Source organism: Camelus dromedarius, chromosome 5, assembly GCF_036321535.1.
Source record: "Camelus dromedarius isolate mCamDro1 chromosome 5, mCamDro1.pat, whole genome shotgun sequence".
Taxonomy (NCBI): Eukaryota; Metazoa; Chordata; class Mammalia; order Artiodactyla; family Camelidae; genus Camelus; species Camelus dromedarius.
In genome coordinates, this window is record NC_087440.1 from 3,570,837 (window position 1) to 3,597,029 (window position 26,193).

The following is a 26,193-nucleotide window of genomic DNA, read 5'->3' on the forward strand; positions in this document are numbered from 1 at the left end:
GACATGGGTGGGGGCAGGGAGGTGTCGGGTAGAGGACAAATAACAGATTGTGGGAATATACAATTAGAGATCATGTGATGTCTTACCCTCGTTTTACATCCATTCCTCTCACATTTATATTCATACCTGTTTCTGTGCAGTGATAATAGCAATGATAATAATAGCCAACACTTAAGGAGAACCAGGTGCCAGTCACTCTTTTCAACCTTTACTCTTTGTATTAACTCTTTAAACCCTCACAGCAACCCTGTGAGGTAGGTGATATTATTGTCCTTTTACAGATGAAGAAACGGAGGGATAGAGAAGTTTAGTGACTTACCCAAGTTCATACAGCTAATAAGTGGCTGAGTCAGGAGTCAAACCGGAGTCACCAGCCTCCAGAGACTAAACTCTTAACTGCTGTGCCTCTCACACTATCCCGATTATTTATGTGTCTCTGCAAATCTAGATGAGGATTTTCACAGGGGCAGGGTTTATTCCGCTCATTGTCTATATCCAGCGCCTCACACAGCACTAAATGAATGACTCAGTTCCTGAAAGCTGCATTCCAAAAATGACAGGTTTACCAGTTATAAGTGGAACATTTAACTTTTTGTATTGTCTTACTTGCATGATAAAGTATAGAAGACACCAAGATGACTCAAATATAGTCAGCTGCCCTACATATGTGAACAGTCTCGCTTTATTCTTCTATGATCTGAAGTGTAAGGGACAAGAAAATGGTAATTGGGAAAAAAATAGGGAAACTTGTGTAAGATTGTAAGTCATTAAAACAAACAAACAAAAACAGTGCTGACTTATGGGCTTATTGGTGCTTGTAGGAGACTTGGAAAGTCATCTGGTCCAACCTCCTCATTGACCAGTGAGGATACTCAGACCCGGAAAATGAAGTGGCGTGTTCAAGGACACATCACATTTTAGGGGTAGAAAATTAGGATTAACAGACATTTTAATCCAAAGCTGGAAACATTTTCAACTGTATTTTAAGAGGATTTCATCCAGAAGGATTACAGAAGGGGTCCAGAAGGCTTTGTGGGCTTATGTTAAACCATTTCTGAGAAACTCTAATCACTGAACTTTTACTCTGTTTTAAAGATAGAAGTCCCTGGAACTTTAACCTACTCTTCAGTTATTGTGGTTTATTATCATTTTTTAATAATCAAACATAAAAGTTTGACATTATTGTTATGAATGCCTGAAATTTTGAAATTAAGAAACCTTTTGTAGATACCTGTCCTTTGGGATCAGGAGGACAATCTAAATAACTCTTCTCATCTCTTGAACATTTTTTTCTACCTAGACTATTCCTATTCTTGGAAGTTACCTTTACCCAGAACAAAACCTATGCAGATTACACGATCCAACTTAGTTGGCCAAGCTCATGCAATGGTGATGGTGAGGATTGAAAGGAGGCCAATATTTACCAAGCATTCCCATGTGGCATGTACTGAATCGAGCATATTACATGGATTCATTTAATGTTCACACAACTCCATTAAGTTTTTTAATTTATTATTATTATTATCATCATCATCATCATCATCTTCATTTTACAGATGAGGAAACCAAAGGCAAAGTAACTTTAGTCCAGAGTCTCAGAGCTGACCAAGTAGTGACAGTCAAGATTTAATTAGGGTACCAGCTTCTAGTTTCTGGTAGTGGGTTATTTGAACCAACTCTTCTGTTGAAAAACCAACTCTTCTGTTGAAAATGCTAAATAAAATACTTTTAAAGCCATCTCAAGTGCACTGAGGAGCTAAAGAGTGGGATTCCCAGGACATTTTTCAGATGGAGTCCTACAATAGAGGGGAGAGCAGAACGTCAGAGCAACAGAGCTGCCTGTTCCTGAGGACGTTTGCCCGTCCCGCAGCTGTGAATGATGTGGGGGCCCCCTGACGGCAGAGGGTCTCGGAGGAGGTCTTCCCCATGTCACACTGGAAGGTTGAAGGGTTCCCCTGGCCATGCACCCCGGGTGCAAGGGCAAACCAGAGTTAGAGCTGCTCTTCCTCCCCCATCCCAGGAGCAGAAGAGAAGGCTTTTCAGAGCCAAGTAGAGCAGCTGGAGAAAAAGGAAAAGAGGAAAATTTGTGGCATAGACTAACTCTGGCACAGATTTGCACCCTGGGTATTTATATACGTGACTTGACTTTGAAAAGGAGCTTCATGCTGAGGACATCATTTGAGGTGGGCACATCCACCCAAGGCTTCAGAGAACCTCTCCAAATTTTTTTTTCCAAGACCAGAAACTAACAAGCAGTTGAAGAAAACCGAGCACACAGGGAAACAGAGCAACGTGAAGAGGAACCAGCAGAACAGGAGCTGTGCACAGACTTCAGATCACAAATTTTCAAAGTGACAGAGTAGATTTGAGAAAATCCCAAATAAAACTACCAGATAAAAATAAAATAAACTCAGCATATTGAGCAACTCAGCATACTGAACAGAGCAGAAGAGAGAATTAGTGAACTGGAAAATAGTCTTTAGTTAGAGCATTCTGACTCCAGAACCCTTGTTTAACCAGTGTGATCTTACTGGCTTTGTGACATATGTTTGTGATATATGTTTTGATTACATACTAACCTAAAGTATTTGTGCTTACTTTGTTAATTTTCTGAGTAGCCTAACCCTGAGCAGAAATTCCTTTATAGGATGAGATAAGAGATGTATCTTGGTGTCTTCCTGCTTGTGACAAATAAACCCTAGGGGGTGAGCACTGCGTCACAGCAGTAATCTCATTTTCTTAGCTTGTTGTAAGAATAATATTTCTCCAGTGAGAAGCTGTCAGAATCTTGTCCTTAAGGAGTGCTTCTGTCAGCTCCTATCTGTGACCATTACCACTTTTGCTATTTTTTTCTTTTTAAGTTCAATTTTTCTATGCTCTGTTTGCAGATGACGGTTTCATTTGTTTCCATAGTTTGGGGGTGAATGTGATGATTGTATTTAATCTTATTGTTGGTCCTGCCAAAATATTTCGTATTAGGTTCCACTTTTGCTTATTTGTTTTTTTCTGTGCTCTGGATGGAGTGCTGTATATTGATAACTGTGAGCTAGTGGAATGAAGAAAAGGAGAGGGGACAGAAAGAAGAGACAGGGAGGAAGGCAGTATTTGGTCGTTTCTTTGACAACTGTAGAGGACTTTAGGATTTTCATGTTTGCTGGAAGTTCTTGATGGACGTGAATAGCAATCGTATGCAGGGCAGTTAGCATTAGAAGAACGCTCCGGGGAACTCAGTGATTAGTTCATGCTTAAAAGCAAATGCGCAGTAAACGTGTATTGCGTCCCTTCGGTCAGCACACACTGACGGTGCACCGGCTGTGTGCCAGGCGTGGTACTGCGTGTGAGGTGAGTAGGACACTCTCTTTGCTTGGCCCTCGAACGGGGCCCATAGAAGAAACGTTCACAAAGCAGAGAAGAGGAAGGGAGATCATTGCCTCTGCAGGAAACAGAAATGTTTCGTGACTGTAGCTGAGTTTACCAGAAATTCACCCAAAGAAATTATTATTTGAAATGAAAATCCCCAGAGCCACCCCCAGAGATTCTGATACTGGGGGTTCATTTGTAATAAGCACCTCAGGCAGGTCTATGATGGCGAGTCCAAAGGCTGCATTTTGAGAAATACCAGATCGAGGGTAGCATGTGGCTCTTCTGACTCCCAGTTCTAGGGACTATTTGCTATACTGGAAAGAACCCTGACTTTGCAGTCAGACATGCCTGGATTATCTGAATAAAATATACGCTTAATGCTAACCCAGAGCTCTAGACTTTGGCAAGTCACTTAATCTTACTAAGCCTCAGTTTTGACATCTGTAAAATGAGGGCAGTAATATTTGTAAGATTGTTATGAAGTGTAGAGGATGCAAAGTATCTAGCCAAGTGTCCGGGACATACTAGGTGGTCATTAAATGATAGCTATTATTATCCTTTCGTAGTGGGTCCAAGTTAAACCTCTATGTGCCTCATTTTCCTTCTCTGTTAAATTGGGATGATGCCAGTACCAGTCTAATATGGGTGCTTCTGAGTCTGAAGTGAGATATGCATGAAGAGCACATAAAACAATGCCTGGCACATGGAGATTCTTCAGTAAACACACAGAGTGGTGATGTCGTTGTTGGTGGTGGTGGTGGTGATGGGGACGACGGCATTACTCCTGTAACTGGCTGGCCAGTGCCACGTGACTACATCGTAGTCTATGGATCTAGCTAGAACTGGAGAATGGGTTCATTCATGTATGAACAAGGAACTTGAAAAGTGATGCTGTGGGGACTTAGAACACAAAAGGAAAAGTATTAGGGGATTGGAATGACCGTGTCTGTTAGCAGCTGGGAGAAATGGTCACATGACACATGGCCCTTGGGAAGAATTATTCTCAGTAGGAAAGGGGCTTTTACAAATTAAAGAAATAAATAAAGGAAAGGAAATAAGGCAGTCCATCCTGCTACCTCAGGGTAGGGCTTTGTGTAATTTCATGGAAAGTGGTCCCAGGAGAAGGCAGTAAATACACTGAGATAGCCTGGTCGGTGGGGGTGGGAAGCAGGTTACGAAGTTCAGGGTCCCAGCGAAGCCAACCGCCCAAGATGTGGGACTGTGCCAACTCACCTGAGAGTATCTGGCCCCCATCTTCTACACCTCTGGTGTATCCCCTGCTGATGAGTTGGTGAATGTGTATTTCTTCTATCCACAGTGGACAGGGCCGACTCTGACCCCAGTTACTCTTAAGGGCTCTCATGGAAGCTTTTGAAGGATGATGGCTATGGCGGCTTCCAGGAACTAAAGGGATGGCACAAAGAACAGAATGCCATACAGGGGGCCAAGAGGTGTGGGTCATGGTCCTAGCCCTGCCCTGACTCACTCTGTAACCTTGAGCAACCACTCCATCTCAGCGAGACCTCAGTTTCTCTTGTTCATTTGTTCCTGTGCTCATTCAGAAGACTTCTAGGAAGTCCCCTACTGAATGCCAAATCCTGGAGGGTTGGAGAGACCAGGCAGCACCCACTTCAGTATGAAATTATTCCTGTTAAAGTAGAGAGTGTGCAGATAATTCCTGAATCAGGTATTTGCTAGATATCTTGAATGGAAGACCAAGAGTCCCCGTTGGAACTTGCAGACTGCTCCTTGGTTCATATCAAAAGAAACCCTGATAAATGGAATAAAATGTTGAGTAGCAGGTGAATCTGGGGAAAGGAAATACGACGTTCTTTGTACTAGTCTTAATCTTTCAACTTCCCTGTAAGTTCAAAGTTATCTCCGAATAAAAAAAAAATCAGAAGCCTTAGTGATTCAGGCCCATCTCTTAAAATGCAAGTAAGTGATAATATTATATAACATGTAATTTGCCAGTGCACAACTAAGACCACTGGATTTGCTGGGAGAGGACCTCCCAAGTTCAAGTCTCAGCTCTTCTGCTAGCTTAGGACTTTGCCTAATTATTTCACTAATTTCAGCCTCTATTTTCTTCATCTGTAAATATAAAGATAACAGAGTTTCCCTCACAGTGCCTTTGAGGATTCAGTAAGATTATATCTATCTATATTACCTATACAGTGTCTATGTATCATATAAAATTGTTTTTATTTTCATAATAAGCTGTGTAGGCATTGAAGGCTCTCTGCCTTAGCTGAACTCATGTTGGTATATGTGTTGTCTGGAATAGCTTACATCAGCCTATAAGCTCCCTTCTGTTTCCTTCCAGCCTGAAAGAATTTCAGGGGAGCAGTATGGAATCCATTCTGATGTCTGGAGCTTAGGGATCTCTTTCATGGAGGTATGTTCTTGTTTGCAAATAGATGCTTCTCTGTATATCTGTACTAATACGTTCTATCAGGAAGAATGAAGATTTTGAAAAAAAAAAAATTAAACCTCTGGTGTGTTATGTGTGTATGTAAACAGAGTTTAACTCAGTAGTCCTTATTTTAATGTCCTTGCAGGCTTGTGAACTGTCGGTTCTAAAGTGCTGTTTGTCACAAATCACCTGTATGCAACTTACCTGGAGTGCTTCTTAAAAATACAGATTCTCAGACTCCATCCGACATCAGTTAAATTCACATCTCTAAGAATCAGCATGATTAACATGCTCCCCATGTGATCCTTCTGCACGCTGAGTCTGGAGAACCTGTGTTTTAAAAGAGAAATTCCAGGAAAATTACATGTGGTAGCAGCCTTGTAGGAATGCATATGTAACTTCCAAAGGTGATTACTTTATTAAAGAGTACAGCCCTACTCATTTGGATGTATAAATTCTGTATGTTTGTTTAGAAAGGAAAAAAACCACCTTGTTCCAGTAGAATCACATCACGTGTTGGGGGACAGGGTGTGGTGTGATTAGGAGGAGGTTATGCACAGTTTTAATGTCTTTCCTCTTTCTAGCTGTATTTAGAATGGACTTTATCTTAGAATGCTGCATGTAGCCCTACTCGAACTCTGTGCTGAGGTGTCTGTACAGTAATTATTGATCCAGAAGGAGATACATGGGATTTATATCAGAGGGACATCTAGCTCAGCATGAATTATGGTCAGATAAAGTCTGGATATTCACCAGTGCGTCAAGAACTGTATTTTGCATGCATTGATCAGATAAAGGAGGACTCTTTAAAAAGTAGACACAACTCCTTAAATAAGATCATGGATAGAGTTGCAGTCACAATTTCATCATCTTTTTTTTTTTTTTTGGTGAAGTACTTTTTCTGTGATTTTTGTAATGCATGAATGCAGTTGACTTTCTAAGGAAATATCTTCAGACTCAGTTCACCTGCCCTATAGAAAACAAAAATATTCAAAGTTTAATAAGCCATATTTCTCTGCTTCTATATTATAAAAGGGAATCTAAGAGCAAACATAATAATGTACGCATCAGTTGAGAAGTCAGCGGTAAAGGAGGAGAGATGCTCAGAACTGACTCTCCTGAAGGGCTTGTCCAGTTAGCCTGTTTCAGGGGGAAACTAGTGCTTTTGATTTGTGGAGCTCAAGTCTTGCTGTCACATAATTTCCCTTTGCCTATTTTAAATCATTGTCATTGAATGTATTTGATAAACAACCAGACAATACTACAAAATGTTTGTGAAGTTACATGGTGTAAAGATAAGAATCCTAGACTGGGAATGAAAGACCTGGATTGCAGTCCCAGCTGTGCTGCTGGTTTTCTGGGTGACCCTGGGCAAGCCACTGCCCCTCACTCTGGGCCTCAGTTTTTTCATCAGTAAAATAATGACCTCAAAGCCCCTTTCCAGACTAACATTCTGTGACTCTCTGCTCTTGTCTTTCTGTAACTTTCTGCAGCAGCTCTAGAATTGTGTGACTTAATGATACACCCAGCATGGCATCATGGGCAGAGGCATGGCAGTACTGTGAGAGAGCATAAGTAATAGATTTAAGAGGTGGAGCACACATGCATGTTCACCATTCCTTCCTTCCACGTTCATTTCTTCATTCGTGTATTCAGCCCCTGCTGTGTCTCCTAGGTAGACAAGGGGATATAGTAATGGAGGAGACTCTGTTCTTGAGTCTTATGGAGTTGCCTTTGGCAAGGGGTGGGGCATGAAGAGAAGGACAGAGAACAGAAGGATAATGAGGTATATAATTTGTCAGGTGGTGGTAAGTCCTACAGAGAAAAATAAAGCAGATAAAGTAACCTTTGAGAAGAGTTGAATGATTTGAAACAAAGGGGTGGCCATCGGGCAACAGCAGATACAAAGGTGCTAAGCTGGAGTGTGTTTGGCATATTTAAGGAAAGCAGGGAGACAGGGGTGGCTGGAGTGGAATTAGCAAGGGAAATGGGAAAGATAGCCAAGGACCAGATCACATACCAGCTTGTAGGCCATGGTAAGGAATATGGCTGTTACTCTGAGAGGAAATCTTCTAAATTACATTTTCAAGAGGTAACCTAGTGCTCTGTGGAGCACAGACTATAGAGGGGCAATCATGGAAGCAGGGAGATCAGGTAAGATAGGAAGGTAGGTAGATGGATGGATAGAAGGTAGATAGATGCTTAATAAATAGAACGTATTTATATTGCATGTTGAAATGTATGTTTGCCAGAATTTTCCAGATGCTAGGGATACGAGGATTAATAAAAAGAGACGCTGTCCTATAGGGAGGGAGATTGCCAGTCCTATAGGGAGGGAGATTGCCAGTCCTATAGGGAGGGAGATTGCCAGTCCTGTAGGCAGGGAGATTGCCATCGATGTATTTGGGGTTTTGTTGATCATGTCCATATACCCTGGAGGTAAACTATTGAAGAACTGAAGAACACAGACTCATTGAATCTGTAAGACTGAAGAGGATTAAGGTGTAAGGAACTGTGTGAGAAGGTGTCCTCATTGAGTGTGCGACACCTGAATGCCAGAAGGAGCCTATTGGCTCATGCGGTGAAGTGGAGAGCGGACAAGGACCACCGGTCAGGAGTGAGGGCAGAGACGGGCTGGGTACTTTACAGTGGGTGACGAGGAGAAGGGTGTCACGTGAGAAGGAAGAGGAGGTGGCATTAGCAGATGCGAAGTGCAGTCTGATTATGATCATCAGGAAGGGTTGCTGGGCACCTCTTTGCAGTGCCCACCTAAACGCTTTCGAAAGGAGCCCTGTGATTGACGTCTCCGTGTTCTGGGAGCTTATGATTAACTAGAGAGGCAGGTGAGAACGAATGACCAAACACAGGTGGTGGACTGTGTCTTTAGAGAGTAGAGTGAGGCCCCAGCGTGTGTGTTTTGCCAAATTCACTTGGGGTGCAGGGTAACAGAAAACATGTGCTAGGGAATGGGGAGTGGAGATTTTGAGTCCATAGATGAGAAATTGTGGGTGATTCAATAATAAGGAGAACCCCAAGATTTTTTTTTTTTAAGGAGCAGATCTGATGAGAATATTACCTGAAGAGATTGGGAATTTAGTCCCAAAAAGGCACATCAAGGCCAGTTTCTTCTTTGTTTTCACCACAGTATGCTTGGAATAGATGTGGTAAACCCTGTTTAAAGTCACTGTAGATTGAAAGAAGTGTGGCTCTCAGTAACACTGTAAAATTCTGAATAACAACCTGTGTTCTGAAACATAGTCCACGTCTTCAAAGAAGAATTGCTTCTCTTTTCTTTATCCTCACTTTTAAAACCAAGATTCCCTTCCTCGTATGCACCCTGATGAGTAGAAACTTTCACTCATTCAATAATTATCAATGATTATGTAAGCACTTACTGTGTGCTGAGAAACGCTCACCTCTGGTAGAGGAGACAGACACCTGGAGCCCAGAACAGTGTGACAAAATCAAGAGTAAAGATGTTTATGAAGTAACCCGAGCTACAGAGGCTGGAGGTGAGGGGCAGGTTTCTCGAAGGAGCTGACAGCTGAGCCTGGTTGGTCTTGAAGGGAGCTGCCGCTGGGAGAAAGAAGGAGAAGATGGGGGAGCCCCCCCCCAGCACACTCTAAGGTGGATCTTTGTGAACACTTGGGGAGAGATCCGGTGTCTAAGTATGCGAGGCCTACCTGTTTGTGTGCTTACCTTCCTCAAGGTGTTTTCCGTCAGTCAGTGTATCCCCCAGGCTGGTAAAGAAACAAGTAGGCCAAAAAAATGTAGGAAACAGAGCAAAGGAATTGTCCTGAAATTACACAAGAATCAAATAGAGACAGAATGGGCATTAGAGTTTTCTATCCCTTATACCTCTACCTAGCACCCCCCACCCCCAAATTCCATAAAATCCCTGAACTTGGGTGATGCAGGAGTCAGAAATGTGCCTTTATTGCTTTCAACTCCTAAAATAACAAGGTTCACCCTTGCTTGCCTCCTTCACACTGCCCCTTCCCTTGTCACTGTGCTGTCACAGTTCCCATGGGGAGTCGTTACAAGGCCTCTCGCCACACTCCTTCATAAAAGATAATGCTACACGCCACTAAAATGTGCCATTAAAAAGTCACAGACAGGTACATTCGTGCCTTAAGCAAAGAATCTTTAATATGACTGTTTTATCCAGGGCTAGAACGGCCCCGCCTCCTCTCGGTTCAGCATCCCTCTGTTGTGGGATAAAGCGGGTCTCTTCCAGGATTTTGTCAGCTGTGTGGAGTACTTGGAGTTGGCAGAAGTAACATAAAGATGGACATTACCCTTAAAAAGGGGGAAAAAATGGTGTTATTCAGCTTAACCAGAGCACAGCACTTTTACTAAAAGTGGAAATTTTGGCCCCTTTCTAAGTTTTTCGGTTCTGGTTTTCAACTCAAGATCTTTAAATGTGTTGTAGTTCTCCTCACGCAGATTAGTTATAGAACAGAATAAAGGTCATTGCCATATAGGGGTTTGTGTGGGCTCACTTCATAATGGGGCAAGGAACCCATGTGGAATTAATTGCACTTCTTCCTTGAACCTACATGACAAGAATCAGTGTGGAAATGCAAAAAAAAGAAGAGAAGAAAAAAGAAGTGAGGCCCACTAACCAGAGTAGGACAAACTGGAAAGATTAATCCTACCCCAGAATATTTGTTCTGAGAGGGGAGAGTATAGCTCAGTGGTAGAGTGATTGCTTAGTGTGCCCGAGGTCCTGGGTTCAATCCCCAGTACCTCCACTAGTAAGTAAATAAATAAATCTAATTACCTTCCGCCACAAAAAGGAAACAAAGAACAAAATTAAAAAAAAAAAAAAGAATATTTGACCCTTTTTCAAAGTTCGTGCTGATTCAGTTGACTGGGTGATTTTTAGGACTATTCACCCTGGTGGCTGCTCTGCAGGATTTCAGGGCTAAACTTTAAAATGAAAATGAACGTGGACATAATAAGGGCTTCGGTTTCACCAAGTTTGATGCTTTTAATTCCTAGGGGTAGGGAATACCTAAAACGTTCCAGGGCAGAATTTCTTAATTTCGCAGCGTGCGCAGTGCATCTCTCTTGTCCCACACGACGAGCAGCTTGAGGAGAGGGTCCCACTGCTGTTTTCCACGAATTAGTTGCTCCATTCATATTCTCATGTCATTCAAGTCGCAACATAAATCTGTAGGAGGGAAGTAAACAGTCATATTTGGAAACGCTGGATTTTTAGGTTGGGCCTAACTGGGTCAAAAAATAAGTCAACACACGCCCTCCTCTAGCCTTGCATTGTCAGCCCGAGGACGATGCCCACACATCTGAAAAGGCACCACATCAGTCCTGCGCGCTCCTTCTCACTGAGCGTGCTCTCCGCGTACACATTCTGGTTTGTGATTCTCTTTGGCAGGCTATTATAAAAGCCTTATTAAGGCTGGTGGTGAATAATCTGACAGCCTTTTCCGTGGGAGTCAGACTGAAAGCCCCATCTTCAGAGCATGCATTTTGCTCTTTTCACTCGGGTTCTCGCTCTTCCCGCCTTTGTTTGCCCCCTCTCTCCACCGGTCTCTTGGGTCCAAGGCATAGAACAATCTGGCTCAATGTGCTTGGTTAATTGGAGTGTCATCGAGCCCTCTGAGACCCCTCTTCACTGTTTTACTGAAGTGGCTTGAATGATGTGCTGAATGATGAAAGCAAGGTCCAGGGCTCAGAAAACTGTCTCCAGATAGGTGAAGAACACATCAGGGGAGTCACGCAAGGTCACTGTCATCAAAGGAGCACCACCTTCTGAAGATTTTATGGATTCTTTTGTTTTGACAGAGTTAAAGTTTTTCTTGTGAGTTTGAGAATTACCTTTACGAAGTTAAAAATATGCAAGGAATACTATGTTCTTCACTCTCCATGGAATATCATTTTTCTTTTCTTCCCAAGATACAATTTAAATACCCATCCTTTATGACACCAGCTCTGATCTCTCCAGCTGAAAGTAACGTCTTCTTCTTTTGACCTTCATCTACATCTTCCTTGTGGCATGTGCATTTTTCATTTCGTATTATAATAATTTATAGACATGTCATAGTTCCTTATGACGGGATTTAAATGATTCTCTCATAATCTCCTCCACCCTCTAGCACAGTTTCACTGCCCTATTGGGTACTCAAGAAATCTTTTTGCCTCAAGTTTTTCATCCTTCTGTAATGGTTTTAAAGCAGGTTCTGAAAACAAAGATCAGCGTTAAAGTTTGTTGGAGCTTTTACCATGAGTGCTCACAAACATTTGCTGAATAGATCACAGATGTGAAAAAGAGCTTCCTGTTTGCCAAAGTATCAGCCCTAAGTTCAAATTCCACCTCTGCCAGTATAAACTATAGATCTAAGGTGAGTCACTTAATCTCTCTGAGCCTCAGTTTCCTGTTTTTAGATGGGAGCTCTACTTCAGAGTTTCTGGAAAGGTCACAGTGAGAAAGTTAAGCCATTAATCCCCTCTCTTTAAGAGGAATTACCTTTCAAAATGTTTGTATTTGGTTCGAAAAGCCTGCTAATTTGGTTAAAGCATGGAGTGCATGCATTAGTTTCCTCTCTCACCTCAAAATCCACTGAAAATACCTGTAAAGGGATTTTTTAAGGCTTATTATCATAGAGAAAGGGAAAGGAGACAGCAGCACCCAGATTTTAGATGTGGGAAAGCAGTAAACAGCTTAGCAGAACCGAGTACTGAAATCCTAAGCCAGGGGTAAAGAAAGAATGCAGCACCTGATTTCCTATGAACTACCTGAAGGCTCAGGAATTGGTGGAACCAGGTATCTGGAACTAGGAGTGAAGGAGGGACCAGAGATGAGAATTGTTTTAAAGTCTATATGAGAAACAGTTCAATGGAATACTACTCAGCCATAAAAAATGGTAAAATAATGCCATTTGCAGCAACATGGATGGCCCTGGGGAATGTCACTCTAAGTGAAGTAAGCCAGAAAGAGAAAGAAAAATACCATATGATATCACTCATATCTGGAATCTGAAAAAAAAAAAAACAGACAAATTAACTTATATATAAAACAGAAACAGACTTACAGACATAGAATACAGACTTGTGGTTGCCGGGGGGAGGGGGGTGAGAAGGGATAAACTGGGAGTTTGAGATTTGCAGATACTGACTGGTATATATAAAATAGATAAACAAGTTTAAACTGTATAGCACAGGGAACTATATTCAATATCTTGTAGTAGCTCACAGTGAAAAATAATATGAAAATGAATATATGTATATTCATATATGACTGAAGCATTGTGCTGTACATGAGAAATTGACACAACATTGTAAACTGACTATAACTCAATAAGAAAATAAATAAATAAATAAATAAATAAATAAATAAATAAATAAATAAATAAATAAAGTAAGTCTGTATGAGAAACAGTTAAGCTGTTTGACCCACAGACAATTGCCCCTCCCCAACCCTAACACAAGACTGAGTAAAGGATTTTTCTCTTGAGAATAATAAGTGATACCTGACACTGTAGAGGGCTGGGTCCCATTACTGAGAGCAGAGGCATTAAGTGAAAGTTAGATTCTAAATGTGGAGACTCCCAGCCATCTTACCACACCGTGTTCTTGCAACACCGACAGCCAGGATTACCTTTCGGGCAGGATATTTGGAAGACTTTCTCTAGGGAAACCTGACCAAGAGGTCTTAGAGATCCAGGCATTGGGAGTTCTCCAAGGAAACAGTCAGCTAGGTCATGTTACTTCAGTCTACAGGCTCCACCCACAAGCGCAGAGTTTCCACTCAGATTTGTAGTTGCCTTACTCTTAGCAAAACATTTGAGGAAAGCATTAAGGTAAAAACCGAAACCTAAAATAACTGAAAAAAGCAACTTGGAGGGTTGGAAGCTATGCAGGAGAGAAAAATTCAAATGAATTCTAATATTCTCAGAAGGATAAGAGAAAAGACTGCATCTAGGAAACAAGAGCAGGCTTTCGGTATTCTAGGTTTTTAATAAACTTTCATTTAACAGTAACAACCCCGTAAAATTACTTTGAGAAGTAAGCTTCTCTTTGATACAACATCTATGTGTTGGGTGTTTACCAGGCAGCAAGAATTATGAAGCATTACCTAGAACTGGTTCTTGCCTCTAAATATACTGACGAACCTATCACCCCTGTCCCTACAAAAAGAAACAACAACAACAAAGCAGAGACGCAGCTGTCTCTGGTGGGCCTACACCTGCAGCTTTGTTGGCCTTTCTAGCCCTTGGTGATTAGGAACCTGGTCTCAGGGTGACGGATGGCTCTGGGATGCCCTATGAGCAGCTGCTGTCCGCTTCTTTGGACCATAAAAACTTGGCGTTTGGTGTGCTTCACTCGACTAGTGATTTTTTTTTCTCCTCTTCTTTTTTATAATTATTGTCAACAACTTGAGTGAAAGTTGAATCTTATTAAAATATATTCAGTCTGCTGCTCCATCTTGTGAAATACTTCACCTGTTGATCAGAAGTTTTTGCTGAAACCCATCAGGAGGCAGAAGGATTAAGGCTGAATGGTCCAAAGACAAAGGGAATTTCAGCGGAAGACTGTATAGGAAGGTGGGTAGGGGTGTGGTTTTGGAATCCTTGTCATGGGCCTCCTTCCCTTCCATTGAAGAATATTGAGGGGAAAAAAGAGCATGTAACAGTTCCTGTCCCTCATTCCCCTGCTCACACTCCCCTTCCTCTAATTCTGTCTTAACTTGATTTTTTCATTGTCATTTTTTTTCCATCTAAAGTTTTATATAATTTACTGCAAAAAGAAGCTGTTAAAATGACCTTTGGCAGATGATGGATTGACTAGTTCAGTCCTTTGCAAGGTCTGTGAAGGGGTCCAGCTGTCTCGGATCACCATGCCTAAATGTGCATTTCCAAGGTTGTCAGTGACTGTGGTGAATGTGAAACTGGCAGACAAAGTGAAGTGCTCCCCCACTGAATGAGGCATTGTTGGGCTTGCTTTGTGCTCAGAGCTGCCGTGAACAGCCATGAGATCGACAAAACGAGATGAAACAGGTGTTAGCAGTCCCAGCTAAGCATTTTATTATTTTGATGGATTTCAGACTGACTTTAAAGGTTTTCCAGCCGCACATATCCAAATCATGTGTACACACAAACTTACACACTTTGGACTTTAAAAAAATATTAACTCACCAAAGTCTTTTTTTTTTTTTTTTGCTTATTTATTTATTGATTGATTGAAGTAGAGTCAGTTTACAATGTTGTGTCAATTTCTGGTGTACAGCACAATGCTCCAGTTATACATGAACTTATATAGATTTGTTTTCATATTCTTTTTCACCATAGGCTACTACAAGATATTGAATATAGTTACCTGTGCTATACAGTATGAATTTGTTTATCTATTTTATATATATTAGTTAGTATCTACAAATCTCAAACTCCCAATTTATTCCTTCCCACCCCCTTCCCCACCCCAGGTAACCATAAGTTTGTTTTCTGTCTGTGAGTCTGTTTCTGTTTTGTAAATAAGTTCGTTTGTCTTTTTCTTTTTAACAAAGTCTTGATATAAAGAATGAAGAAATAAAGAGAAGACAAGGCAGGCATTTGGCAACCGGTATTCAGGTGTTTGAAGGATCATCCGTAAAGAGAAGGCAAGATGCTGCTTTATGACTGGCAGGCTGAACTTTCTGAGGCTAACAATAATCGAAAAAGCCAAAAATCCCATGGTTTTCTTTTCAGTATAAGGAAGAATTTTTTAATGGATGGGTTCCTGCTCCCTTCCTACTCAACCATAGAGTCATCCCTTGATGGGTAAAAATGCCCTGTCCCTGGGGGCATTTAAGTAGTGACTGAACGCTTGTCTCAGGGATTTTTTTAAAGAAATACTTTGTAGAAGAGACAGGTATAGGGTTAGACAAGATGCGGTCATCTATTCATTCAGTCATGTAGCAAATTTTCATTGAGTACCCATTATGTGGCCAACACTGTGCTAGTTACTAGGGACATCGCTGGGAATGAAAGTGACAAAACCCCTGCTTTCATGGAGCCTACGTAACAAAGACGGGTGCTTGATAATAGGAACTATTTGGACGGAAATAAACAGCATCATATGATGGGGGTAACTGAGTGTTGTGGGGTTATGTCTGAGTTGAGATCTAAAAGATAAGAGGATAAATCAATAAAAAATGTTATAAATAAATAAATAAATGATAAGAGGGGGCCAGTGTCCTAGTGACCTCTGTCAACTCTAAAATTCTATGAGGGTGATCATTTGTGGACCCACTGCTGTTGCCTTCAAGATATCCTGTAGTTAAAAACCACTGCTCACAGAGTTCTAGCAGCAGCCAGGTCCTGTGACCTGGACTTTAAAAGTCCACTCAAAGGCAGGAGGGTATAGCTCAGGTGGTAGAGTGCATGGTTAGCATGCAGGAGGTCCTGGGTTCGATCCCCAGTACCTCCTCTAAAAATAAAACAAATAAATAAACCTAATTACCACCACCCCCCCAAAAAAACTAAAAAAAAATTAAAAATCCACTCGAAGAGCCTACAGATCATATTACATACTTTGATTATGAACTGAATGGTAACACCTTTAACCTTTTTCAGCATTTATTTAGAAAAATCTTTTACACACCTTAACTTGTATTTAGAGAATAGTATGTTATAAATAGAAGAGAGACATTAGAACTTGTTAAAAGCAGATCCCTCCTCTTGCCAGTGAGGAAGCTCGAGTCCAGAGACAGGCGGGAGTGTGCCCACAGACAAGCATGCAGCTAGGACTGTGCAGAAGGGGACTGGCATGTGATAAAGGGAAGTGTAGTGCTTTCCTCTGTTCCTAGCTGTTGACATCTTCTTGCTCAGTGTCATTCTAGAAGAGCGACAACACTTTATGTGTACATATCACTTAACAAAGCCGTTTGATATTCATTATCTCATTTAAGTCTCTCCCCACTGTGATGGGAAAGGACTGAAAAAATCAGTAATTTAAGGTACCCAAGATTGTTCCACCAACTTTGGTGTATAAGCATCCAAGTTCCCATCTTGCAAGTGAGGAAACTGCGATCCAGAGAAAATAAAGGACTTTTCCAGGTTGATTAAGTGACTCGACCAGGCAGCAGCAGTTAAGTGTCCTGACTCTGGATGAAAGTCTGCTTCTTCCTCTTTGCTGTGGAAAGGAAGTCAATCGGTAATTTGAAAAAAAAAAAGAGGGGGAGATGATGGTAAGTGTAGATGAGCAGGAAATTAGGTAAGGGCAAGACTGGTTTATTGTGGCTCTGCTCATTAGTCAGGATAGCTTTTCACAGGATAGCTGCCTACCCTGTCTGTAGTTGGTTCACTTTTACTGTGTTTTGAATTGTACAATTGCTGTTTTTCAGAAACCAAGACCTAGGTTTTTTTTTATAAAGAAACACAAAAATTAACCCAATCTCCCATGTGTCTGCTATAATAGAATGGCAGTGGGCAGGTGAGAATCCTGTCTGGTCAGTGACCATTTATGCAGTGCTACCCTGTGTTAGCACTGAGAATGCAAGCTTTGCCCTCAGGAGCTCCCTGACTAGTAGGGAGAAAGACAAGTGGAAATGCAATGGGAATGCGTGGACCGGGCAGACGAGCGGGAGGGCTGACCTCAGTGTGAAGAACAGCATTTCAGTTATGTTATTCTTAATAAACTACCCAACATTAGTAGCGTAAAATAACAACCATTAATTTTATTTATTCTGTGGGCCGGGAATCCTAGCAGGGCTCAGGCCTCCCATGTGGCATCCATGGGGTCCTCCAGCGAGGGTGCAGTTATATGGTGGTAAAGAATGGAAAGCCCAAGATGGCTTCACCTGCATGCATGGAGTCTTGGTGGGGATGGCCACCCCCTGTCTCTCTCTCCCCTCCCTTCATCCCTCTCCCTCTGTCACAAGACCAGCAGCACACTGACAGGCCGGAAGTGTGAGGATATTCCCTGATGATGACTCTTGACTTTGAAATGTCCAGAAATACAAGTGTAACTTAGATTGAGCTCAATAGACTAGACCCCAGCACAGGTGTTTCCTCGGGTCCCCAGAGCTGCACAACCTCAGTGAGCAGTTTAGGAGTGGAGGATTTCCCCCCATCTAAGTCTCTCGGGACTGTTTCATGATTAAAAAGGACGCAGGTCAGCATTATACAAACATGTTGAAAGGGTGTCATTTCTTAATTCTTACTGTGAAGAGTGAAATGGTTTTTGAACTAGGCACATGAGATGGATTTGGGGGCAGTTAACTCTAATCTTTTCCCTTCTTGCAACTCTTTAGTCTTCAATAAATTAGTCATAGTGCTTTCAATATGCAAAAGTGATTATTCTAAGCAGTGATGTATGTGTTAAGAGTTTAGGCCTTGCCAGTTAAAACTATCAGCTCGTAATACTGAGGAGTCTGTGTACTGCGTTTGTTTAAGTGTTGTAGCTTTCATGGCAGAAACAGCCAAGCTGTGCACCACCAGGCTGACCAGGCTTTGGGAGAATCGTCAGGGGGTTTATCACAATCAACACATGCTCGTGGTCAGCCTGCTGCAAAATAGTATTTCCGGTGTCAGGTTTACCCTTAGACCAGTGAAATTTACCAGGCAGCGGAGATACAGGAAGATGTGGAACTCTAGGAAATGTCACCAGGTAAGATGTGATGCACTGCCTAGTGAATGGCAGGCAGCTAGGGTATGAATTTTGTCCTCAAAATTATTTTCTGTGGCTCTCCCAACAGGAGAGGAGGAATTTGAGACAAGTTCTGAGAGGATAGGTAGCTTGGAGCCCTATTCATCTGTTGCACCATCTCAGATTCCATAGAGGAAAACCACCTTTGGTATTACATTTTGAGTTGTTTAGAAATTTGAAGAACATTTATTTTTCTAGTTGAAAAGTGAGATGTTAGCTTTCATCCATCATGGCTGAACTTTATCTCCCTTTAATTCAGAATCTCTCACTGAGTTTCCTCTCAACACAGACCACCATCAAAAGAGACCTTTGCAGTTGTTTTTAAGTGACTTTTAGAGATTTTAGTTATATAACCAGATATTTTAATAGCATTTCTCTGAGTAGAGCTACTGATGGAAATCAACTTGAAACAATTAGAATGTCTTCAGAGCTACCAAAGGGGTCTTATTTAAATGGAGAGTTGAGAGGGGGGTTGCCTTTTTTTTTTTAATCAGTTAGCTGCCTCATACTTACTACAGCCTAGTTGGAGTTATATATTGCATTTAAATTACAGTGTTCAAACAATTATTCAGGCAGAGTTTGTGATCTAATGTAGGATAAGTAGACAGATTGATATTTACACACATGTATACATACACACACACATAAACATATATATGCATACATATATATAAATATATATGCGTAAACACATACAAGCTCTTTTTTAAGGAAAAAAGAGAAAATGATGCAAGTAAAATAGCGTTAAAGGAGAGGAAGGAGCCTTACGTGTTTTAGGATAGCAGGGTTAGAAAGACCAAGCAACATTTAAAGATTCAAAACAATAGCATTTAGCATAAAACCTACTTTTGATCATCCTTACCCAGCCATCAGAATGAAGAAAGACAGTGTCCAGCTGTAGCACTGGTTTGGGTAGCAGGAGAATTAGAAGTAAAGGTAGCGGTGCCTGAGGGGTGGGTCATGAATTAATAATTGCTATGTGGCGGATGAGCCCCGTCAGAGGAGCTGAAAATGAGGAAGTTGCCTTGCAGAGCGCTATCAATCACTCAGTGACCATAACTTCCAGTAATTAGTGTATTTTATGGGCCTTTGCTTCAGTGGCTCGAAAGCACATATGCTCCAGTCACAGCTAAACTTTGCCAGGGTAATATTCCAGGATGATTTATCCCCCTGCTGCACTGGGATATAGCCCTATATTAGGCGAAGATTGTGAACTAAGCTGCAATAAAGTGTAAGTTTAGGTACAGTTTGCCCAGGTTGAGACCTCAATGTATCATGCTTTTCAGCATTCATGGTTAGACTACAGCAAGCAATCATTTTTAACAGTAAAACAAATAAAGCAATTAAAGGAACAGCATTAGGATATTGTACTTGTGAATTACTGTTGCCCTGGCCCCATTTAAGTGTCCACTATAATAAGCCCGTTTCTAATTTAAAAAAAAAAAACAAACAACAACACTGTATTAGAAACATTTATTTGTGATACTGTCTTTTCTCCATTATTATTAGTAATCTGCCGGATAGAATGCAGGACCTTCTGAGTGATGGAGAAATGTTCGACTGACTTCTTTGCGCTCCTGTATCTGGGACCCTGACGTTAAAATCAGTGTACTTTTTACCAGGGGACTCTGGTGAGGATGAGTAGTTCTTTTTTAAAATTTGGGCACATGTTGAGAAGCACTCCTGATGGGAACCTCACATCTATAGGCTCTTTGTACACAAAGAAAACATTGTTAGCTCTCCAGAGCACTTAGCCCTTTGTATACAGGCGTCATGAGTTACTTGCCGAGGTTTACCCACTGCACTGGAAGCCTCTGGGGCCTTCACCATTGCCAAAACATCTGGAGAGCCCAGAGTTCCTAGTAATTTAACAGGCTTTGCCGTTGACCAACCTGCAGTATGACCTCGGGCAAATTAATTAAGTTTCTGGTGCCTCTATTGGGCCATAATTCTGTTTGTGTTAAAGAAATTCTTGGACTTTATAGGAAAGCATTCAATGAAAAGAAGTATCCATTGAATAGGGAAAAGATACACTTGGTTCTTGTGTATTCTTTTTAGGGTGAAATGTTTCTACGCCACTTTTAATGATGGTTGTTTTTGAATGTCCTTAAATAGACACTACTGATAAGCTAATTTCACCAAGCACGGATGAAAAGGTGTACCCAGTTTGATGCTTTTAGTACATTTATTATTCCTTCTTTAATTGGCAATGTATTATCATATCCTACAAGGTAAAACAATAAGAGTAAAACAAACTAATCGTCTTTAATTAAAGTGAATTAGGTTTTGATTTTAATATATTTGATGTAGTGAGAACTGATAACGTGGAGGGTCCCAAAGGTTATTAGGGCATATTTCTGTTGGGCCTGACAGTGTTAGTAATAACCCTCTTCCTCATCGTTGCAGACATGAACAAATATGTCACTTCATCAGTCTCTGTTACTCGCACTTATGCCCCTCCGCAGGGGTTGCAGATTCCACAAGTTATCAGCTAATGGCGTTATACATTAAAAATTGAAGCTTTCCTCACTCCGAGGCCTTTCAAGGCTTTGTTCTTAAGCCCTAGACACTTTGGAGTGCAGCTGCAAACTATAGGCAGAAGATTAAATTAATTTGTAACTCTTTTTTTTTTTTTTTTTTTTTGGTACTGCATTACTTAATCCTCCACGTTTAATTGAAACCCTACTTCAAGACGCTTTGTGTTTCTCTGTTCTTTGTTGTCAGTTTAACCTCCGAAGCACTTTAGCACTGGTAAATTGCTGTTATATCCTTTGGATTGTTCTTAAACCATTCAGTAAGAGGACAGTGAAATTGATACATGGGAAGAAAAGTCAAATCTTAGGGTAGATTTTGAGGTATTTAATATTTATTATGGTCCTTCGCCCAGCATAGTTTCAGATGATTTAAACTCTCTCTAGGACTGTGTAAATTGGTCTTGGGATGAAATCTCACCTAGGGAATTTTATGTAATCCAGTAGTTAAGTCTGATTTTTTTTAAAGTTTTTCTGTGTCTGAGTGTTCCAAAGTGGCTGCTGCATTTCTGTAAAATGAAGGTCTACCCGCAATGCACAATCTAAATGCAAAATCCTTAGATGGAAATTTAATTGTGTAAAATGTGCACAAGGTAATTAAGAAGAAATTTTAGAACATTTCAGGCTATAAAATCCTCCTTCAGCTAGGTCACTGGCTATATTGGAAATGCTCATTTTCAATTTGCAGTTATGCTGAAAAATACAGAATAAGTCTAAATTAAGAATTGATAAAATCCAGTGTTCTTCAGTAGAACTATAAATTTAAAACTACTCCCACATTGTAGATGTTATAAGTTGGAAACTTGATCACCAAAAACATATCCCGAATTTGTGTCCTGCCCTTGCTTTCTGGGTACATTGTACGTTTTCTCTTTATCATTTGTGGGTTCATGACAGTAATTATTCTTATTATCAGCAGAAGCCATTTTTGTTGCTTTGTAAGTAAATATCTTCTACCCTAACTTTTTGTTAAAATGCAAAGGTTTCTATCATGCAGTTGTTACGTATTTGGCAATTGTTATGATTACACACACACATGTATTTGTTATTTAAACTATAAAATCCAACATATTCAAATGCTGCTAACTCAAGAGTATTTTATGGATTGATTGGAGAAATCAGAGACCAATAAGATAACACTAAGGAACAGTCCTAGTTTTACAGTGAAATGTTAGTGGCTTACTGTTATTTAAGTGTATTCCCAACCGGTAAATGTTTTCAGAGCATTCTTTTTCTGTCTTTTGCATAATAAATCTCCCACAAGGAACAGAGTATTTAGCAGTTTGCTGAATGTTAAGTATTTGGAATTAAAAAGCACTTTTTAATTTGACATTAAATAGAATCCTTTCCCTTCCCCATCTCTACCTCCATACATGCCCCCTCCCCCACAAAATAAATAAAGTTTTTCCAAATCTTTTGCAATGTGAGCCGCTCCCCTCCTGGGAATGAAAAGGATGTTAGAGTCTTTTGATGAATTGCAGGCACTTATGTGTGTCCACATTTTTCAATATCCTTTTTTTTTTTTTAACTGGACTTAAGCTGCCTAAATTTTAATGCTTCTTTTGTAAAGATGATAGAGCAAAGATTTCTATTGGCTTAGCCCTAATCTGTGTGCTTTGTTGTGACTCTTCTTTTTTTCTTCTTCTTCTTTTAACTGTTAACCTATTTATAAATCTAAATCTACATCCAGAGGTCATTGGTTGGCTGAACTTAAACCATTTTACTCAGTAAATTTAATTAAGAAAATACAGTGCAACTCATAAGCAAATGAGTTTTTTCCTAGTTTTAAACCAAACCACCCTCTTGAGTGCTGATTGCCTTGCCCGACCCCTGGTGATACAGAAACAGGCAAAATTAAAAAGGACATTAAAGCTTCATTAAATCTGAAACACATTTAGTACAGTGACATATCTGCAGGCCATTTCAGAGAAGATTACATACTCTCTTTTGTAAGTTTCCTAATTTATAATACCTTGACAATAAAAACTGGGGAAATGCAAGTAGATTAATAGACCAGTAGGGGTAAAAGATACAGAATGGCCCCACGTCTGTCTGTCTCTGAAATGCTCACTCATAGCATATGTGCTCCCTCTTCCCTGTAAGGGTCCCGTGTTTATTTTGACTTCTGACAGCCTCAGCCGTATCTGCTACGAGCCCTTTTCCTTTTTTACCTTCTCCTAATTGAACTTGATAAAAAAGGTTCTAGGCCCTGGTTATCTGTTTCCTTCTATTTTGCCACAAGACAAATAGCGGGGAACGTAAACACTGCAGCCGCATTAAACCTAAAAGGACAGAGACATGCATGGAAGGCAGCTCCCTCTCCTAGGGCCTTGACAACAACTGCTTTTGGTGCCAGGCTCATAGGACTGCCGCCAGTTGTCACTGGCGCAGAACTGGAATCCTTGGCCTGCCGTTGGAGCAGCCCAGTGGTGACACTGTGAGAGAGGGAATGGTGGCTGTGCCGCTCTGGTCAGGGACAAGGAGCCCTTTTCTGTCCCCTGATTCGAAAGAGATCAGACCTACAAGATGCCTTAGTAGCAGTTCCCCCAGGAATGTAGTTGACAGGTAAGACTGAGGTTCCCCAGGATATCAGGAAAATGCACAGAAGTAAAGCCAGTCCCTAGAATGAGTTCGCTAGTTCGAGCACTGCCACCTGTTCCCAAGCAGGCTGGTACAGAGAGGCTCCCAGCTGAATTTCTCTCTATTCTCTTGCATGAAGGTCTCTTACAGAGTAAATGAGTGACATCCACCAGCCTGACTACCTCTCACCAGTTGTGAGAAGGGGCCGAGTAGATGAGTGCACGTTCCCAAGTCGGCTGTAGCCTCACCTCTCCATAGGACAGTGATGACTTGAAAATTGGAGGCTTTGTGTTAAAGTGGAAAAGGTTCACATTTTTTACCTTATCCCACTGTTTTTTTTTAAAGCCTTCCATTTATTGTTGCTTAGTTCTTTAATCTGCACGAACCAATGGCCAATTTTGGCACCAGCCAGCTAGTTCGGACCTTAACTGTATGTTTGGTGGGCAGGTTTCTCCTGCTGGTAAGCAACGTGGACAGAATTCTTCCACGGGCCCTAATGACATGTTTGACATGTACCAGAGTGCATGGCGCAGCACCTGTAGAAGGGCTTGGGAGAGAATGTTCTGAGTATTTTCTAGCAATTATTAGGCTGTTAGCTTTTTCAGATGAGAGACCCTCCTCTTGGTACTTTTCTAACTCGAAATGGAAGAATATGCAAAATTCGTAATCCACAGATCAGTGAGATGAGAGGTGATAGCTCTTGATCTCTATTTTATTTATTTCCTTCATGATCTTTATTATTTCTTTCCTTCTGCTGACTTTTGATTTTGTTTGCTCTTCTTTTTCTAATTCTTTTAGCTGGTAGGTTAGGTTGTTTGTTTGAGATTGTTCTTCTTTTTTTGAGGAAGGCCTGTATCACTATGAACCTCCCTCTTAGTACTGCTTTTGCTGCATCCCATAGATTTTGTGTGGTTGTGTTTTCATTGTCATTTGTCTCAAGGTATTTTTTAATTTATTCTTTGATCTCATCATTGACCTATTGGTATTTTAATAGCGTATTGTTTAGTCTCCATGCTGTCATTGTCTCCTCATTTGTTTTTCTGTGGTTGATTTCTAGTTTCATGCCTTTGTTGTCAGAGAAGATGCTTGGAATAATTTCTATCCTCATAAATTTGTTGAGGCTTCTTTTGTGCCTGAGTATGTGGTGTATCCTAGAGAATGTTCCATGAGCACTTGAAAAGAATGTATATTCTGTTTTGGGGGGATGTGATGTTCTGAAAAACTCAACCAAGTCCAACTGTTCTCTTGTGGGTGACAGCTTTTGGTGAGCTGTCACTGTCAGTTCAGTACAGAATGGTGCAAACACCTAGTCCACCCATGACTGCCGCAGTAGACCACAGTGAATCAGTGTCCGTCATCTCATTGGCCAGAAACACACTATATTTACAAAATATAAGTCAAATCGATGGCCTATATTGGGTGGGGGTGGAGTGGGGACAGCAGAGAGCTGAGTCCCTTCCCTTCCTGATTAATAACAATATATAGACAACAAGCATAATTACGTGAGATGGTGAAGGGGAGTTTAACACCCACGCTGTCTTTCCTTCACCCCATCTTTTGATGTTTTTGTTATTTATACTTGAACAGATTAATTTCATCCATCAAGTGAAATAGTGATAATATAATTCTGTATCTTGAAACTCTGAGAATTCTGAGTACAAGGTAACAAAACTTACCAAGTGTTTCAAAACATATATATATATATGGGATATATATATATATATATATATATATATATACACACACACACACACGCACACACATCCAAATGAGTGTTGGCTCTTTCAAAGTAGTCACCTTTCATAGTCATACGGTTTATTCCTATTACATGGCTGTTGCTCAAACTGGTTTTAGAATTTAAAAAATTAACTTCAGCACCATCATGTCTATCCTTAGTAAGGAACAAAATATTTATTCTTTGAAGGTGACTTTGGGTTTTGGTAATACCTGTAGACCAATCAGACCTTAGTCAACAAATAATTCGCATGATCGAAAAAGCAGAGGAATATAGTTTTAAGTTCAAGATAAGACGCAATTCTAATAAAATTAAATCATTGTCATCTGTTATTTGAAATGATTCTAAAGACAGTTCCAAAAAAAGAGTTCAGAAATATTTAAGTAGTGTTAGTGTCTTTGAAATAAGTGCACAGCTTCTCGAGATCTAGAAATAAATGTCATACGCTGAAAAGAACACTGGATTAAGTTGCAATTCTTGGGTCAGTCCCTAGGCTTCTGCTGATTAACTATGTGGAAACATCTTCAGTGAGACGCTGGGGTTCTAATCTGTAAATGGACTGATGTTTCCTTGGCTCCTGCAGCTTCAAAGTTCCTTGATGTAACAATTCTACTTTGAAAATAGTTACAAATACATGTAAAGGATTTCAGGTCTGAGGATGGGCCACATTATGAAATTTCAAAATTTAGCCACTATTTTCTTTAAGTAAATGATGGCATTTTGGGTTTTTTGATCTTATTACTTTTATCAGTCCTGTTCCTGGTTGAATCATTTTGTTTTCACAGGTGGACATTCAAAGACCAAAATTAAGTGAGTGGCCAGGTAGCAGTTTCCAAATCAAGCAAAACTGGAAGCTCTAAGGATTCACTTTCCCATTCTCAGACTTAGGTGTATAGTTCCAGCTTCACAGCCTTGAAATG

The 26,193-nt window shown here is 40.6% G+C and overlaps 1 protein-coding gene across 8 annotated transcripts in view; it reads left to right on the forward strand.

Annotated features, from left to right (window-relative positions):
* MAP2K5 (mitogen-activated protein kinase kinase 5) overlaps positions 1 to 26,193 on the forward strand; it is a 235,775-nt gene that overhangs the window by 131,190 nt on the left and 78,392 nt on the right. For all 8 annotated transcript variants that reach the window (XM_064485502.1, XM_064485501.1, XM_064485500.1 and 5 more), the window contains one exon: positions 5,690 to 5,761. In XM_064485502.1, coding sequence (XP_064341572.1) covers positions 5,690 to 5,761 — 72 coding nt within the window. The remainder of the gene's footprint in view (positions 1 to 5,689; positions 5,762 to 26,193) is intronic.